This window comes from Dermacentor andersoni, chromosome 9 (assembly GCF_023375885.2).
Source record: "Dermacentor andersoni chromosome 9, qqDerAnde1_hic_scaffold, whole genome shotgun sequence".
Classification (NCBI taxonomy): Eukaryota; Metazoa; Arthropoda; class Arachnida; order Ixodida; family Ixodidae; genus Dermacentor; species Dermacentor andersoni.
In genome coordinates this window covers 65351079-65370872 of record NC_092822.1, presented here as the reverse complement: position 1 = coordinate 65370872, position 19794 = coordinate 65351079, and the positions used below count along the sequence as shown (strand labels likewise).

The 19794-nt window shown below is 42.7% G+C and overlaps 1 protein-coding gene across 1 annotated transcript in view; it reads right to left on the bottom strand.

Annotated features, from left to right (window-relative positions):
• Positions 1-4116: 4116 nt before the first annotated feature.
• Positions 4117-19794, bottom strand: part of LOC126528168 (ankyrin repeat and BTB/POZ domain-containing protein 1-like) — a 29951-nt gene continuing 14273 nt past the window's right edge. The window contains exons 9-12 of the mRNA XM_050176038.3: positions 17636-17728; positions 14231-14401; positions 12252-12452; positions 4117-7548 (exon numbers count right to left, since the gene is read on the bottom strand). Coding sequence (XP_050031995.1) covers positions 7342-7548; positions 12252-12452; positions 14231-14401; positions 17636-17728 — 672 coding nt within the window. The 3' untranslated portion in view covers positions 4117-7341. The remainder of the gene's footprint in view (positions 7549-12251; positions 12453-14230; positions 14402-17635; positions 17729-19794) is intronic.

The following is a 19794-nucleotide window of genomic DNA, read 5'->3' as shown; positions in this document are numbered from 1 at the left end:
AAGTTGAAATCCCCCCCCCCCCCCAGCTTTCCGTTCTTTCGTTGCTGAAATAATTTCTCAGCTTTCAAAGTGTCACACGAGAGCTGAAAATAAATCTGCATCAACTCAGTACCAAAGCATAACTTTGGCGTAGCTTTGGTTAAGCCTGATGGCCTGGGTTTGTGACAAAAATTAACGTAGGCCAGCTAACTGTTACAGGAAACTTGCCACTTGTACGAATTGCCCATAGGTACCCGTATTTACGTTCTGTCAACAGCGCGGATACAAGAGAGATACCTCGTGTGTTTCATGCATGCAGACCCGCACGTGGATGCGCGAGTTGCAAGAGAAAAATGTAGACAATTTTTTTAGATATTACTACGTTGAGCCTTTGTTTTCTCTAAATTGAAGTGCAGTCTTTCCAGATAAACACTTAAGTAGAGCTAAGTAGGCTCTGTCAAAATCTAAGATCTCTCGTTGATCTGGTGCACTTCAGGGCGAGAACATCAGGGTGATGTAGCCTCCCGTCCTCTCTTCCCTAGCTTATCAAGCTTCCTTTGATTAAGAGGAAGTTTTAGCTCCGGGCCAACTCCGAGTCTGCCTTTCCAAATACGTATGCAAAACAGAGAAATGTTTTTATGAGATGACCGTTGGATTGATTTGAACGAGATTTTAGGAAGTTATATTCTAGTGACTCTAGGAAGCAGAATCTTAATTTAGGGCCTGGAGTGTCTTTTGCAAAAAATTTAGAAAACTGGCAAGTTTAAAAAAATTTGAAGTGCAAGGATGAAAGATCCACAACTCTGCACCGAAAGCAGATATCACAGTTCTGTAAACTGCATCTGTTACGAGTATCAAAGGCAGAGGAATTATGTATATGTATTTATGGCTTATGTGGAATTCTTCAAATAGTTACTAAGGGATCTGCAAAAGTCCTACCCACATATTGGTGGTATATTTCATAATGGTGCACGCAGCACATCAATTTTGTCCGCTTTAGATGTATTATAAAGTGCACTTCATAAAATTGAGATGCCATTTTTTGATTAGTTACAAAACTGTAAACCTCATACATGTGTGATGTATTTTTCTTCAGTTTTGCTATTTTGAACGATCTCTTAAAATATCAATGGCCTAAATAAAAGAAATTGACTTCTTACAGTTGCTAGATTTTAAATTCCTTTAAATGCAACAAACCTCATCAAAATTGGTGCAGTGGTTGCCAAGAGAAACACATACTCTGTTCCCATGTGTTTAGATAGGAACTTCTGAGCTAAAGCTTCCTCTTAAGAATTTCCATTTCCTTGTTCCAAAAGAACAGTTTATTAATATGACATAACCTAAAAGGAAGCCTTACCCAAGGGCCAACTCCAATATCACTATTCTAATAGATCGAAAATGCAGACATGATTCCCCTAGACAACCTTTGAACCTGAAAGTTTGTTGCGTTCAGGAGAGACAGCTGAATGTTACCGCCTCTAGGAAGCAACATTTTTATTTGCAGCCTTGAACTTTTTAAAATGAAAATTGCCAAAAATCGGTAAGTTCAAAAATTTTCAAAAATTCAAAAATGCTATTAGCACTTAAGCAACGTAGCAATTACTGAATACACCTTTATTTACCACGTGTAGTGGTCATTCTGAGGCAGGTTAGTTCTAGCTTAGCAGCTGATGAAGCCCTCATAGGTAACATATCCTAACTACAAGGGAGGCTTTGTAACAAGTTTCATATATAGTTGTGATTTAAGTCGTAGCGGGGGCAACAGGCAGCTGTTGTAGTAAAGCAAAGCTTCCATTGCCTCTTTCTTTGACTTCTCCGCTGCTGCTGTCTTGCATGCCACATCGGGGGGGTGGTTCAGAGTGTATACATACATGGCAGGAAGTTGGCAGAGAGGAAAGGCGACGGAAGGAAGCTTGTTGGACCTTTCCATCACATTGCCACAATGCCCTCTGGAGCTCCCTGGGCATCGTCATAGTGGCCTCTCGACTGCTGAAATTATCCGTGACCCCCCCCCCCCTGCAACAGCATTGCAGAAACTGCAGCGCTTAACTTTGTACATGCAGCAGTCCAGAGGGCAGGTAGGGAGGTAGATAGATCGGTAGAGAGAGGAGGCAATGAATGAGTAGAACCAGTACAACCAACGCAGTTAAGAAACGAGTGAGTTAAGTAACAGCCCTGCCACTCTTTGCTCGCATACATGGGGGAAACGCTATTTCTATACAGCAGCATTGCGGACAAACTGGGTAAATTTAAATTCAAGATACACTATGGTACATTTCTGCTATTTCTAAAAGTAAAGACCGTGCACATTTTTCAAGTGGACAACTGACGTAGGGCGTGCGGATGCAAAGCCTTATCAGATCACAGCAGCATCTAGACGACACTACGGAAGCTGCCGCCCATCAAGTGAACACTTCTGTACCCACCACGGTAGCTTAAATTTGTGGCAGTTGCATTGTTCGAGGTTGTGGTCTCGATCCCGACAGCGGCAGCCACATTTCGGCGCAGGTGAAATGCAATAACGCTTGTATACTCAGACTTAGGTTCACGTTAGGGGATCTCAGGTGGTCAAAATTAAAATGCTGTCCCCCACTGCGGCGTGCCTCATAATAGATTGTGGGATTGGCACTTCAAGCTTCATAATTTAATTAAAGTTTAAACACTTCTGCCATGATGCGATGCGGCACGTGAGGTGAGGATGCTGCTAACCTTCTCACACCATGAACAAGGGTGCACAACAACGCCTCAAGCAAGCACGTCTCATTGATTCCCACAGTGCATGGGATCTGCATAATATTTGTATTGGGTGACCTTGCACATCTCTGGATGCCACAAAAAAGGATTCACTAAACGCAACATTCCAACAGGCAATATTATCCTACTGGCACTGTAGAATTGGGGTTCAGCATATGTGACTATAATGAACTACAACGCAATTGCATAGGCTTCTTTTTCAGGTGTAAAACTTTTAATTTTCGTTTTCAGCTTGAAGAGCGGATGTCCTCACTTTTATTGGTAAATTGTTGCAATGTGACGCAGCTTACATGCAAAGCATCTCAAAGTGCTGGCGTTTGAAGCTGGAAAGGGTGTTATGTGGGATTTCTAGGCACACTTCCATAGTTGTAGGTAGAGTGTCCTGCTGAGGGAACCGGGCTCAAAACCAACCGTCGAATATGTGTTGAGGAAAGAGAATCCAAAACCAGCTGTCGCACGTGGTTTTCTAAGAGAGTTGTGCGACGGCGGTTAGATAGCGGTACACCAAAGCGGGGTAAGTAGGCTAAGAACTTGCTGACCACATTAAAAGAGAATGAAGCACAAAGTTTACAAATCCGTAGCACTGTGCCCAAAACAGATACTGCAGTTTTGTAAATTGCGATGCTGAAGCATCTATAGCGGACAAATGTGACATACGTGTTTACAGCTTGCGTGAAATTGTTGCAATGCTTATGAGGGCTTCGCAAAAGTTCTATTCACAAATTAGTGGGATAGTTGGTGGCACAAGTATATATGTCAGTTTTGTCTGTTTTGGATGTTTCAGTAAGTGCCATTCACAGAATTGCGATATTGTTTTGTACTGCTAAGTTACGGATTGCAAACTTGATTCTTCGGTTTTTATTATATGTATTCTGACTTTTCAGGAATTCTTGTAAAAAATTAAAGGCCTAAATAAAAAAAAAAAAACTTCCTAGTAGCATCCACTTCCAGTTGATTCTAAGGATTCTAACTTTTGTTTCTTAAATGCAACAAACTTAATCAAAATCGGTGCAGTGGTTCCAATGTAAAACTTCTGCTTAAAGTTCCTGTATAGTGTTGCTTTATTAGCATTGACAAGTGAAGCCACTGGATGGCTAATCCATATTTCACTGATTTGTAAAATGCTGCAACCTGATCATAGAACGCTGAGGCTGCAGTTGCTGCCCAGCAATTTAAAGTTATGCTATGTTTTTGATTGAAGTGTGCAACTTAATTTTAGACAAGTCACATCGCTTTGGATATTGGACAGCATTAGCCTTCGGGAACTTCCTTGTGACTGCCCTACACCTAGAAGTAAACATGTAAAAATTTATTATCTGTGTAAACAAACTCGTAGCAAAAAACACAGCTTCAAAGCATGGTTAGAAAGACCTACCACACGTCTGAAGAAAACATTTTATTAATACATTCGGTCAACAATGCACCATGCAGCCTGCGGCCGCGATATATTTACAGATCTTGTTCCACTTTCCTCTACAGAGTGCAGCGGTATCACATGAGCGCAGCTTGAGATATGTTTCGCAGTGAGAGCGTTCTTGTCCCACTGGATCATAAAAAGGTTCTGATAGTTATAAAATGAGAAGCCGTTACATGTGCCCAATACTGCAGTGCAGTTGTTCAACATAGTAAGTACATATATACCTTGCATCACAGAGTGTTCACACAACATGCAAAGCTATCCCTAAAATTACACCCGTTATGAGCATAGCCATTTCTATGGCTCCTCCCAACCCCCACTCCCGTTTCGCATCTTCTTTTGCTTTTACCAACATGCTTTATCAAATTCTACACAGCACAGGCAAAATACAGAGCAGTTGGTCAGCCACGATCAACTGTTGCTGCACCTTTACTATTTTATTTTTAGTGGCAAGCAGGTAAATGTGACCCCAAACTGTCTATACCCACACCTGTCAATTACGCTTTTCATATTCAGTGATGGGACAGCATGTGTACTGTCTTAATACAGTAGAATGTCCTGACCATGGACCCCTCTATGGTGAAACGACCTGTGCTCGTATGGCGAAGGACCTCGTGTGCCGCCCGGTAGAATTCATATCTTCCATACCTATGGCTCACGCCACTAGAGTGAATACATTACAACAAGGTCACCTGAGCAATCAAGGCATTCAGGAAAAGGGCAAAAAGTAGTCGGCACTGTTGAAGAGGCAAAAAAGGCAAAAGTTTAGTTAATCTGATAGTGTTACAAATTAGCAACAGTGCTACTACTGTGAGAGCAGTTTTCATAAGTGATAAAATGACATAGCTGTGAGAACGAAGTAGTTAAACAGTCTTAGGAACTTTCGTGTGACAGTGTCACTGTTCGTGTATGGTTTTATATGTGGTAATAGCCATACATTTGGGTTGCAAGAAATACCACTCCTTTTACTTTATGGTACATTTGGCTGGTTCCTATTGTGCTCCGGCTTGTATTGCAACAATGTGGAGCCCGTTCTAGGGTGGAGCCAGAGAAAACGTGCTTCCCACTAGGACGGATTTCTTGGAGAAGTGATCATGCATGGCACATGTTGACAGCTGCAAATGGCATGTGAATTAGGCTGAATCCGGGGTTCAAAACACGGTAAAAGCCATCCTATTGCAGGATACTATATATGTTTTCTCATTTCTAGCATGTGCGACTTTCGGGAAACTTGGAGAAAAGCAGAAGTGGCACAGTGTGTTTTCTAGCTGCTTATGCACAGATAGGCATTAAAAAAAATTTCACCGACGATTATGATACTCCCTAATGTAAAATTTGAGTGCAGCTCTATACGTGTTTTCATTCCGCGATATATTGACTGGCACAGACAATCTGTCTCGTGCGGCACGTTGCAAACGGAGCGTAGCGGGGTGTGACTGCCTTGTCAATCTGCAGATCGCGAGAGGCAGCATGTGGATGACTGGCGCACGGATGTGATTCACAGCAGCCGCCGCAGACAGACCTCCCACACCACGCACACTACTCTGGTGCCATCTCGTAGCCATCATTGCCGCACTATGATTTTCTTCTCACGCTTTTGCCATACCCTTCTCCTTCGCTTTCCTCCTCGCATCTTTCATCCCCTGCTGCGCTTCGCGTAAGCTCCTTCATCCTTCGCTTTGCTCGTTTGCTCGCTTATGCCGACGCCAACGCCCGTAGCAGGAACGGCCGCCTAAGAGTGGTACTCTAAAAGGTATCCACGGAGCAAACAGGAAAGTTCCATCCTGCAAGGCAGGACCTGACAGGCCCACCAGCATCCAGGTTTTGAAGCTACGCCTATATTCACACCAATGATAAGTTTATGAGCGTCGGGAACCGGGTCAACCAAAATGGTGCTGCACAGCGGCGTAAGCATCACTTCCGCACGACCAGCACATAATGGCACGACGAGGCGAGAGGAAGCCGCGCCCGAGGATGATGTTGTGGGAGCATGAGAACGGCACAAAAAGCTCGATCACATAAAACAAATCTTGGATCAAACCGTTAACTCTTTATCGAGTCTAAGCAAATCTTGAACCAGCCGAATGTGTTTTTCAAAATTTCCACCAGTGGAATGTAATGCACACCGCCAGAGCATTCTGAAGCATTCGAAAATGACCAGCTGCATGTACTGCACTAAGGCAAGTTAGTGGGCTATCATGTGAAATGTGCCCAGCGTGCACATTCTGCAGGAACTATATATCATAATCACCACTTTCATTGGTATTTTGATGCAACATAATAATAGGTTGTTGGACCACCCAAATAAAAAAATTGAGGAGAATTCTTCATTATTTCACTCCTGTCAATGCAGTTGACAACAACTTTGACTTGAAAAATATAACTGACAGAAAGTTTACCCTTCGTGTAGCTGTAGCCAGCTCGCACATGTCAGAAGTGATTGTTCCAATATACGGGCTACAGTTTATAAATCTCTCATCCACACCTGTCCACTGTAACATGATAATTAAATTACTGCATTGACATGGTGCGTGAACTGAAGTCTAAAATAATTCACATTTCTGCCACCCGGTTTTAAGACTTACAGGCCACCACGTGTTTCTTAAGCATTATTATTCTGGCAGAACTGACAATGGAGCTTGGCTTGCCACACTAATATGCAATATTCTGTCTTTAATTTTTGTACAACGTTTGATTTCTCTGGTTGAGCATGACCTGCCTGTCCTTACACTCTCTCAGTTTAACTCACTGCACAGCTATGAGAGCTAATGTGTGAGCCTCATTTTAAGTTTCTCCACAAATTTAAGGCACAGGGACAGTGTGCACATAACAAGAATGAAACTACAACTATTCCATGTTTGATTACTAAGTTCTAATCAATAGTTAAAGTATTTCTAGCCTTTATGCAAATCCAGCAGCAGTGAAATAAGCAGAACTCCCCTTCCTTGTAGTTCTGCATAGATTTTTGAGCTTCAAGTGGGAGCACTGAAAGATTGAAACAAAGCCAGCGTGCCACTGTCCAGTAGATAGATGCCAATGTATACGTGGCATAATGGAGTCCTGTTGCTCCGAGCATGATCTAATTTAACACGCATTGCAATACATAACTGTCCATTTTTGTCCTTGCAGAAATTTTTCCAGAGGCAGCATGCTGCACACACCACCAGCAAACCAGTGCGATCACCAATCAGCTAGGCGTCTAGTCCAAGTGTCATTAGAAGGTCATTGATGAGCTTCAGCTTTTCGTTGGCATTCACAATCTCTGCAGTGCTTCGTGCATTGGCACTGATGTAGTAGCGGATGTCATCGATGACGGTGATGGAGTCTGTCTCCTGTCGGAGTTTCACGTCTTTTGCGTCCTCCCTGATGACCTCGTGGAATTCCGGCAGCTCAATGACCTGAAATGTACAGATCACCATTCATCTCTCCATTTGTTTTCACAGTGGTATAAGGAGCATGTAAGCATCATGTGTTTGCTTCAAGTGCACTTATCATATGCTTAAAAAGCACTTACACAACAGACGATTATAACAAGGTTATCACCTTGTTTCACTTCCCATTCGTCAATACTAATGAGGGGAAAGGGAACACAAATTCCTGTCTTTTACAGATTGTACATGCACTTGGGAAATGTGGCTAATCAGGAGCGGGGCCATATCTGGTGTGGACATAAAGCAGTGACTACGTGAAGCATCTTTCCATCATATCATCTACGCAGCAGTGACGACTCCTACGAGTACGTTCACTTCACAAAGAGCAACTAGCACACACACACCATAGTATGTAGTATTCTGGTCATGATAACAGCATAGTCATTCTATGGCCTAGCATGTGCCTATGTATGTGCGATGCCATGCCAAAAATGTGCCATAAATGCACTCTGTGCAGTTGCTGCTTAAGGATATCATATGGTGAGTATGAGTACACCACATTCCTGTAGTACCAATCAAGTGCTCTGGCACAGCTTCACCTGGGAGGCATTGAGGCTTTGCACCTAGCCACTATAGAGTGAAGGTGAGTGCGAGAAGTCATGCCTGCCAACTCTCCCGAATTTTCTGTAAAGCTAGCGGATTTGCAATTGTTCTACAATTTTGCTAGTGTTGCATCAATTCTTACAAAAAATATTGTTCACAAGAAAGGTTTGCTCGCCGGTCCCCATGGATGTTCTTGGAAATCTTCTGATGGTGAAAAGACACCAGAGGGACACTTGCTTGAAGCAAGTTTACTCAGACAAGTTCCTACAGAAGGCAAAATTGGCAATAGCAAAGTTGCTGCAAAAGTCAATGTTAACCTCAAAACAATGTACTGCTTGCCAGTCTCTGCTCTCCCAAGTTTGTTGCTGCTTGTGTGCTTTGTCTAAAGGTACTTCTCTGTTAATTAAGTGTGTAGGCACCCACAAAAGGTATGTAGACAGGGGGAAAAAAAAAAGAACTCATAATACTATCCCCCCTTCTCCTCCTTGAGGGTCGTGTCTGCATGATTTTTTTACAAATTTTAAAGTTCTCAGGTTGGCAGGTATGGAGAAGGTGCCACAGGGAAGTGTATGCTGCAGCTATAGAGTATTGCCCAACATAACATGCAAACCTACACAGACTTGTGGCTCAGTGTCTCGCCAGAAAAGAACCATCGCAATGTGCATGTAATAAAGGCACCAGGGTAGCTATTATTAATAACAAAAGTAATGAATACCTAGTAATGCTATGCTGATAAACTTGTGAGTGTGCATCATAGATGCTATTTGGCATCAAAATGTAAATAACGCCGGCCTGTTACACAGTATAACTTGGCAGTGTGGAAAACAATGTACACAAGTTCACTGATAGTTTCAGTTGCATTTGATCCCAACATTAACCCTTTCAGTGTTGCTTTCTTTTCTTTTTTTATAAAGTACATTAGGGAAACATCTTGCTTGCCAAATGCACTTTGAGCGATTATGCGATAGAAACAGTGTGTGCAGAGATAAGCAGGCCAAAGGCCAAGAGAAGAATCGGTTATAACAAGAGCCAGGAGGTGCGCGCAAAGTAAAAAAGTAAGTAAATAAATTAAAGAACTAGTGGGATACAAGCTGAACTGAATGCACCAAGGCATGCTGTGATTACGTTAGAACTGCATGCATAGAATCTCTACAAGATCAGCAAATGTACGCTTCACACCGCGCATGCTACTTATCCACTACTCTACCTCCCCGTGGTTGCTCAGTGGCTATAGTGTTGGGCTGCTGAGCATGACGGCGCAGGATCGAATCCCTGCCATGGCGGCCACATTTTGATAGGGGCGAAATGTGAAAACACCCATGTACTTAGATTTAGGTGCACATTAAAGAACCCCAGGTGGTCGAAATTTCCGGAGTCCTCCACTACGCCTTGCCTCATAACCAGAATGTGGTTTTGGCACGCAAAACTCCATGATTAATTAGTTATCCACTACTCTAGCTCGTCATTAAGACACGGTCGCGTCAAAAAAGTACACAAATTCGTTCCTGGTGGAGAGTTAATAATTATTCGAGCAACCAATAACCCAACAGCTCGTGCACAACATTATGAAGGTGCGACGTAAACCTGTGCAGCGCTTCCGACCCATTAGCCGTTGTTTTCACTGCACGGCAGTGCCATCGTCGTACTGCATGCTCCTGATGGCTGATGTGTTTTAAGAGGAAGCTTTAGCTCGGGGGCTCGTATCTATATACATGGGAAGGGAGAAATCATTCTTCTCTGCGACCACTGCACCAAGTTTGATGAAGTTTGTTGCATTTGAAAGAAAAGTAGCAAATTGTTGCAAATTGTTGGTAGCAAATTTTCAACTTACGTTGCCAATTTTTTAATAAGAATTGCTGAAAATTGCAAATTTTTCAGAAAACAAGACTATGAAGTTTACAATTCTGTAACAGCAATGAAAAACAATATCAAAATTCTGTAAATTGTGTCTAACAGTACATCTAAAGCGGACTAATTGATGTATTATATGCGTCTCTCGGATAGACCACTAATATGTGAGTAGGACTTTGCAATGCCCTTGCAAACAATGTAACAAATTCACTTAAGATGTAAATTGATGAATCGAATTCGTTGGCTTTGGATGCTTTAACAGATGCAGTTTACAGAACTTCTATATATCTGTTCTTAGTGCAGAGATATGAATTTGTAAACTTCGTGCTTCCATTTTTTTTCAATCTTACCAATTTTGGAAAGTTCCCTTAAAAAAATTCAGGGCCCTAAATGAAAATACCGCTTCCAACATTCACTAGAATTTAACATTCTCTCCAAAATGCAACACATTTCATTAAAGTCAGCCCAGAGGTTATCCCAGAAAAGTGTTTCTGTATTTTACATGTACACTGGCCTCTCTTTAAACAGAACCTCAAGGGACCAGGGAAATTGGTTCTGTTTATCAGGAGTTCCATTTACTGAGAGATAAAGCTGAATACAATTGCATGAATACAAAACCAACCAACCATGAGGACGGTGTTCCATTTAAGAGGCAGTTCCGTTTAAGCGATTTCCGTTTATCAAGATTCCACTGTGTCTGAATAGGCAACATCGGAGTTGGGCCCAAGCTAAAGCTTCCCCTTAGGGGGGGATGCTGGGCTAAAATCGCGATTCTCACATTTATGCATGTTCTAATTTGGTTTATTTTGGATTCCTAGACATATAATGAAGCTCATCACCAAGTTTGATTGCAATGTGCGCCATAGAAAAGAAGAAAACGAGTTATGTTCTCGTGATGGTGGCGTGCTTGCCGTTGAGAGCACGGCCGCTGAGCAGGCAAGGAACTTAACGTGGATTGAGTGCCCGCGTTAGAAATTTTGGTTCTTGCGCAATTTAATCACGGGAGACCTTGCATTGAGGTTACAACAGACTGCAAAGTAAAAACTAAGAAAATAAAGGCATAATTCTGGCTATCGCACCCTTGTCTGATATCTCAGACAAGGGCACTAGACTGCTCTAAAGTTGGAAAATAAAAAAATAAAATAAAAAACCCTCAGTTCCCTTTCACTCTGTGAAGAAGGATGACCAGCGAAGCTGTGTATGTGGGCCCCTTAATGGTGAACTGCCCCTCCGCCACCGGTCAGCCCGGCATTTCACTATCTTTGGTATCAGCTCACACATTCTCTTAATGCCTGCATCACTTCTGCTGTGGGTTGGCGCGGCATTGCACTATCTCCGGGATTTTTCCTACATGCAGACATGATAGTGGGGAAAGCAGTCCTTAACAGCTTCGCTGTAAAAAGTGACGATGACTTGAAGCAGTTGCCGCAGAGCAGGTTTGGACTGAAGAGGAGGGTCTAACCTATGGAGCAGGGCACTTTGATTAATTATTTTTGGTCTTAAAATAAAATTGCATGTTCTGGAGTCCTTGAGCTCATTTTTCTCAGTTTGCACTTTTGGGCCGAACAAAACATTTAGAAGAACTATCACTTCCAAACTGCTCCACCAAAACCTGCTTTCAGAGAAGTTTCTGGGCTGAAATTTTGTCAGGAACGAAATTAAGTATCTTTTATATTTCTAAATACTTATTAACCAAAATTATGATTACATACCTAGCATATAAGGACAAAAAAAAATTGAATTTAGCCTCAAGTTGATGACAATGTTACAGAAATGTAATGAAAAACACTCGACCAGCCCTATCCTGCGATATAACCCTCCCAGAAGGTATCTAACAAAAACAACCAGTGTGTTTCCATTACTTCCGAAATGATAGTTATCCTAAGGTGACATGCTTAACAGGTCCATATGACAGCGATAACTTCTCTATTTGATCTGTATTAAAGAAATTTAGAATATGTAATTGAAACAAGAACATACATAAAACCTCTAAACGTTTACAAATATATGTGTAACAGTTCAAAAGTTCATTTTCAGCCCCACATCCTCCCTTAAATCAGAATCTTGAGCCATCAATTCCTGCGTAGCATGTGGTATTATACGTTAAGTATTACAGGGTTAATGCATCTATTTCCACTAAAAAAGAAATCACATGGTATGATATCGCACTTAAAACATGATTAAGTAACTCAAGCATAGGTTGCACGCAGCAACAAGACCACTTGATGGCGAGCCATTTGGATGAATAGTGAAGAACTGGCCACTTCTGTGCTCACCTTGGCCAGATGCTTGGCCATGAACTCTATGCACTGGTTTTCGAGCCTTGGCAGGTGGAAGAGGCGCGACGCTCGCAGAGTGTTGCAGACACTTTCCACGTCAAGCATGCGTGCTATCGATGCCCCGCACTGCCGCTTCAGGTCTGGCAGCAGGTACACGTCGGCGGCGCACAGGACCTCCCAGACATTGTCTGCGCTGAGCTGCAGCAGCAGTTAACGAAGTTGTGCACCATCAGTGTTGTTCCCCACTCACATGCCTGCCCCAACTTCTACAGACTGACCACGAGTAACAGAAAGCATTCATGTTTGTCGGTGCAAAAATACTTGCTGCACCATTTCATTGCTGCTTTCCTTAAAACATTCAAGAATGGCGAACTTATTGTTCTCTGCGGACTTCTGTAGAACGTTTGAAACCCAAGAAAGTTGCAGAGCGCGAAAACTACAGAATGTGTTTCAAGTTTTCGACCGGTTCCGTCGGCGTCAAATTGGTGACCAAGTGCAGTGGTTGTGCTCAAAGTTTGCACTTAGTCTACACAGCTCACCAGTGGCAAGCAGCGTAAAGTGCATTCCTTATGAAACTACCAAGAGAAGTATTGTAAAGTGCCTGATATGCACAGCTTACAGAAATGGTCACAGTGTTGCTTATGTGTACTGCAGCGGGCTGACCGACCCACATGTCAGTGGTATCACGTGACCACCGGCCACCTCCACTTTATACAATGCATGGAGGAGTCCCGCTCAAAATGTACAAAGCTGTGCTTGACGTTGCGCCCATATTATATTCGTTGTACTAAAGGATGGTGTAATTCGTGATTTGTTGCGCGCTCAAAAAATTTACGACTTGCACTGCTGTTATGCAGTCAGCAGCTATATAATAAACAAAAAAAATGAAAGACAGATATTAAATCAGTACTACTACTTTAAAAGGACACTTAAGAGCAATACCAAATCAGCTTAAACTAGGATAGTGTTCTTTAAAGTCCATATTATCATTCTTTTCGCAGAAAACAATTGATCATTACTGGAGAAAATGAAGGCCAATCTTCCTTTCCTTGAGTTTCATGCCAAAGTCTCAACACTTGCTACGTCATTATGGCCTAATGAACTTCAAACTACGTCCTTATAGCTGGGCCATTTAGACACAAGAAAAGTTCTCGAAACTTGCTAGGCTGAGTTTTGTTTCCTTTGAAATGCGATGCAGTCCTTCTTTGCCAATAAAGAATTAACTAGGACCAAGTAGATACCATCAAAAGCCGTCACGTCAAGATGGGCTGGTGCGGGAACTTTAGGGTGGCACTACTACTGGTATTTTGTAAAGGTGGCTGTATGGGCTTGTCAGTAGGTCATCTTTTAATCTGTGGTGTTGCATGCACGACATAGACATTGCAGGCAGAGACAACACACAGTGCTGTGTGTTGTCTCATGTGGCTTCTGTGTTCGCATTTTGTGTTGGTGTCTTTTTTGGCTTGCTAAACCCCCTCTCTTAGTAAGAGTGGCGGTTTCACCACCACAGAAGCTCAATTTCCTAATGCATGTAGTCAGTTTAGCCAAACATTCTTTCTTTAGTGTCTATTCAACTGCACAATGCCGAGACACCATTCCACATTGAGGAAAGCTAGAAAAACTTGTCCACACTTATTTCTGGCGAATGAGAGTGCATTCACTAAAGATAGAGAGAGAGAGAGAGGCAAAGAAAGAAAGAAATGTTAGTCCAGTAAAAATTTATATAGCAATTGGTTCGCTGAACTACTGACAGGTGAAAAGTTGCTCCAACATATAAAAAATGCTACTGTGGGCATCGCATCAAGTTTCCTGCACTTCAATCAGAATTTTGAGCCAACAAACTCGGTGTAGCAAAAACAATACATTCGGCTTTGTGGGGTTCAAGTAATGCATGGATGCTAGTTAAGTAAAGAGCTTTAGGAAAAATAAAAAATTACTGAAAACCGCGAATGCTTCAGCCATCTTCTATTACTCACCCTGTCATCCATGCCACTGTAAATGTGATGCAGCACGCAACCAAACACATCGGGTGTGACCTGCTGCAGTTCTATCACTGGAAACTGCCAACCACTGCTCGGTCGGCTGGCCTCTGTGAAGTGGTCCTCTAGGAGGGCGCGGAAGTATTCACTACGGTTGCACAGGAACACCTGTGAAAGAGACATTGGGCGTGTTCAAATTCTGGGCCCGCGTTGGAGACAGTCTATGTTGACTGCTAAGAAGACAGCTTCGAGCCTAAGTAATTTAACACGTCTGGAAGATGTCTCTGCAACTTGACGCCACTTCGCGTTGTCAAGACAACAGCTAGGAAAAGCACTTAATATTGCTGTATTTTAATACTTTGCATTTGCAAAGTGGCGCAAAAAGTGCCGGCGGCCATGTGCTCCGAGGGTCGTGTTTCAATTCCTGAGCACTGTACTTGGACTTAGGTGCATGTTAAGGAATTCGTGGTGGTCAAATATATTCGAGAGACCCACCATTATGGCATCCCATGTATTGCTATGGGACATTAAACCCCACGATTTGATTGCCATTTGAAAATACCCATTCGACCAAGCTCAAGGTGCCTGCAGCCAGTGCAGGGCACGAATGAAACTACAAGAATGACAACTTATTTTGCAGAGTAACTCCGTCATTAAGTTTCACGTCCATGTGCAAGGAACTGGTGAGCATTGTCCATTCTTGGAACAGGCGAAATATTCTCTAAAAGTTCGTTCCTGGTGGAGCGCTGCACAAAAGACCTATGAAGTTTTGTTCATTGCCAAAAGAACATTAACGGGAGTCATCTCCCTTGATGTACTGAGTCTTATTTTGATTTCACGTTTGGTTGAAAATCATGCATTTTGAGAGTGCTCTGAATTTTTTTTTTTATATCATAGACTGCATCAACACTGGAAATGAGGAACTGCTTAAACTCTGGCCTGCACAGGCTTTAGCTGGACTATGAAGCTGACTAATTAGAGAATATCTTAATTAATTATACAACTTCTTAATTTTTATAATCAGATGAAAAATGTCAATGTGAAGATTGTAGAGCAACATGAGAAACTCCTGATACAGCTTTCTGCTGCTCAATACGTGCTACATAAAAGCGTTTTTCTGAATGTGAAAGAAGCCCATGAATGCATGCAAAATTTCCACGTGACTGGCCACTCCAGGCACTTTGCATGTATTCGCGGGCATCTTTCACGCACGGAAAGACACTTTTATGTAGCACGTATTGAGTGATGGAAAGCTGTATCGGGAGTTTCTCATGTTGCTCTACAATTTTCTCACTGATACTTTTCATCTAATTATAATAATTGAGAAGTTGATTAATTAGGACTAATTCTCTAATTAGATGGAATGCAAGAAATAATGTGAGTGTCTCCAAGCGACAGCAAACAACATTACCTTGGTTCTGTCCAGCTATGTAGCATTTGCATATATTTAAAGTTTGGCTCAAGTTAAATGAAACACCCTGTATATCATCATCATCATCATCTATTATTCCCTTAAGGTCCCCATGTGGGGTATTACATATGTGGGGGGGGGGGGGGGGGCAAAACAATAATACAAACATCAAGGAATGGTCATGTACAAAGCAAAAAAGCAACAACTGAAAAGACGCTAAAGAGAACAGGTTTTTGCATAATTAGTTGCAAATACGGGTGTTTAGTTTAGTAACTCTCGAAATTTCAAAGGGTTTCGCTCTACAACAAGGGATTCCGGGAGCAAGTTCCATTGTTCTATTGCAACGGGAAGGAAGGATTTGTTGAAAGCGTTTGTAGACCCATGAAGGCGTTGGATACATAAATAACTGAATAGACGGTGTGATGAGCGCACGGGTGGAAATAAAAGCGAGGAACGAAGGTCAGGAAAGTTATAGTACAATTTATGGAATAGGCAAAGTTGCGAAATTATACGTCTTGATGCTAAAAGGGGTAGACCAATAGATAACTTCAAGTTAGTAACGCTGATAGTGTTGTCATAATTCGATAAGATAAAACGGGAGGTACGGTTTTGAGTAGCTTCTAAAGTGTCAATCAAGTACTTTTGATACGGATTCCAAATTGTAGACGTATATTCTAATTTGGTACGGATGAAAATTTCATATGCTAGTTTACGAACTGACGGAGGAGACAAGGATAGGGATCTTTTACTATAGTTAAATGTTATGTGTCTGTAGTTAGGGTTAAGTCCGACAGCAGCTCTACATATACTAAACATGAAAGAGAAAATGGTCACCCACCCGAATGTAGCACAAAGCTACAAAGGAAATCCATATGGGTTTCTCAGAAAGAAAGTTCAGCAGTTGTCAAGAAATTCTTCCTGGTACGGAACTCCAGACCAGGATGAATTTTTACTCAATTGTGAAGCATTCTTTTCTGAGAAACCTTGGCTTCAGCTCTGTGCTACACTCGGGTGAATGACAATCTTTCCTTTAATTAATTTTTCTCCACTTTGCAGGCTTCCACAGAATGGATATGCCATGTTCTAAACATATTAACTGTAAACTGAACAAAGTCCAAGTACTCAAGAATGCAGATGAGCATGTACAGAGTTGACAAACGTGTCAGGGCAGGCGATGACGGCAATGTTATGGGTAAAATTGTCTCGGTGAATGGTTGCTCAGAAGAGCAGTTTTCTCAACAAAAAAAAAGTCACAGTTTCACCCGACAGGCGAAGCATTGATTGCGATAAAAAATTATTCGACAGCTATAGAAAGTAAGGTTGGTCGTTTTATCAGCTGCACAAACTTCTCTGAACATTTGCTTACTAACTAAATGAACGAGCACATTGTCATGCACACGCAGGCAATCATGAACACATCTCACTTTATGACCGTGGACACTCACTGTCGGAATGCTGGCCTGATGAAGAGCGGCAGCATCGGCAAGCAAATTCCCCTTTGTACTTCCTTTCACTTTAACACGAATTAGGTGCGTGAGAATGCAACACACACGAAGCCATCAGCTATATCTGGTTGGCTAGCCTTTGAACCCAGTGCAGATTGCCTCCAAGATACGATGCACTCAGCCGTTGCAATTGGAGTAGAAGAAATGTGCGCTAACTCCCTCTCCCCCCCTTCTATGGTGAACACTCTACCCGCCTTGCTCCCTTGCAAGTGTGAGAAAACACCGCTGCATCAAGCCACCATACTTCTCAGTTCACCCTCGCAAGGTTTCGCTCGCACCTACAGCATACAGAATGTGGCCGTGATTTTTATCGCCCTTGGACTTTATACAGGACATCACGGTGATGGCGATGGTGGCAATGACGGCTGAAGTTCGCCTGGAGTGTCTGTGTTGTCGCTATTGCAATAAAACGATAGTAGCATCAATCCCCATGAATTGTTTTTGACACATGAGAGACAATGCTGTAGGAGGAGGCTGGAACGTCACCTTGTGGCAAAGGAAATGCCTGCCATCCACGCTGAAGCAGATGTCGGCATGGTTGCCATCTTCAGAAAGGCATGAGATGTGAGCAGAAGCAATCTGGAACAAGCAAACAGTTGCACACACTTTAGCTGTCAAAGGGAGTTACAATAACAGAATGCAACCTGTTTATGGGAAAGCTGGTAGCTGTTCGAGAGTGCAAAAGTTAGGTTAGATGGTTAGTATTCAATGCAACAAGCAATGCTGACGACAAGACAATAATCCTGTAGTTGTATTTTTCCAGTGTCTTTGTTGCTTGCTGTGTTGGTAGCAACTCTGTCTTTTCGTTGTAGTCAGAGCAAGCATGCCCATTACTGCTTTTCTGTCTGACATCCATGCATTCTACATTGTGGATGATTTTAGGTTATGCTAATGACTATATGCATAAATGACACTGGATCTGAAACCTAAGAATTATATTGAATGACTGCTAATCATGCTTGTCATTTTCAATGTTGCTAAGCTTCTCTGCTCCTTGAGAGCAAGTTTGGCTAAGAGCAGTTTGCTTTGAAGTTGCCTGTCTTTAGCCTGCATGCCACCATCACTTCACAGCATAAAGGAGCACTGACATTACATCTTCAACTTTTTTCCTTCTTTCCACTGAATGTAGGTCGAACCCTCTAAGCCGCAGAAAATATAATGGAAAGAATCTGGGTCATCTAAATAATTTATTACAATACTTGTTTCCACAAACGAGCTTTTGGTTTCAGCATGTCACAATGATTAGCCCACTTGGTTTGTGCAATTACTGTGGCTGCCATGCTTGACCACAGCCAGCACAAGCACATGCAGCACTCTTATTTATAGCCTATAGGTATGTACTGGCTGCCGTCTTGCAAAGTAGACAACTCGGCTCACTAGGTATGTGCCGCATTAGCATTCTTAAGGTACTTCAACTTTCCGGAGGGGAAGTACATTTGTATGTATGTATCTAACTGTTTTCCCATTAACCGGGGTCACTGTGTAGCCCATGGTCCAATGGTGCCTGAAGGACAGCAACCCGATGCTTTGGCAGGCGGCACCACAAATGCACTGGATGTGTGCCGCTTTTCAATGGTCGCGCCTTTCGATTGTCGCGTCTTTCACGACAACGCTTCTGCGAGCTCCGTCATGAATGCACTGAGTATGTGTCACTGGGTGTGCAGCAGGTGAGGGAATGATTCTCAGTATTCCTGCGCACTGGCACGCCACGCTTCTAGTCTCGGAGGCCATGCGCGAACTTCTCAGCAGCACCACTAGATGGTGCAGCGTGTCTAGAGAGAAGCGCGAGAGAGGAGCTCGGCTGCTGCATAATGCATGTCAGAGGCCATGTGCAGGCACCAATAGATGGCACCAAGTGTTCTTAAGGAAGCGCGATAGAAGTCCCACTGCAGTACACGCCTCATACATAACTCGTTCTGACAGTGGTGATATGTTCTGTCACTATATTGATTCAATGCTAAACGCATTACCGTCAACAGTCATTGAGAGATGGGTTGTGCCGAATTTGTTTTATGTATAAGCCATATTACGAATAGAACTGATTATTTATTGTAACGATTTAGGAGTACGATTGCGTGGCTCATGGCCTCAGACTGCCATGTCTTCTGTTAGCCAGTGTGGCTTGGCTTGGTTTGGCTGGTCTGAGAGACATATCACATTCTTTACAAACTGAGTCTGACGACGGGCTTGATTACACGGCCAGACTTTGTTGTTATGGGACTCTGTGTCACACGGCCTGGCTTGGTGGGCTTGGTTGTCAGTGTTGCTAGTTGGTTGTTGCCTGGGCGAGTGAAGGTTGAAATTCTGAGTGCAGCTTCTGTTTCATTTGGTTAAACTTGTACCTTTCGTACGCATGATTAACCTTAGGGTTGAAGTCTCTTTTTAAACTTGCGCTTTACTGCTCCTAGATCTTTCTTTCCTGCTTCACTTAGTGGGAGTGTCCGGAGCACTTTCTGTGTGTCAGGCCCGATCACCATCATCAAGTTCGCTACTTGAACTTCCAGAAGCTTCTTGCAGAGTTGTACTGCACAGACATACTACTCATAGCTTTGTAGCCAGTCTTTCCATGCGTTAGGTGCTTGGGATAGCATGTCAAGCGGCTTCGGAGCCTTTGGAAACCCTCCACCTCTGTGGGACTACAGTTG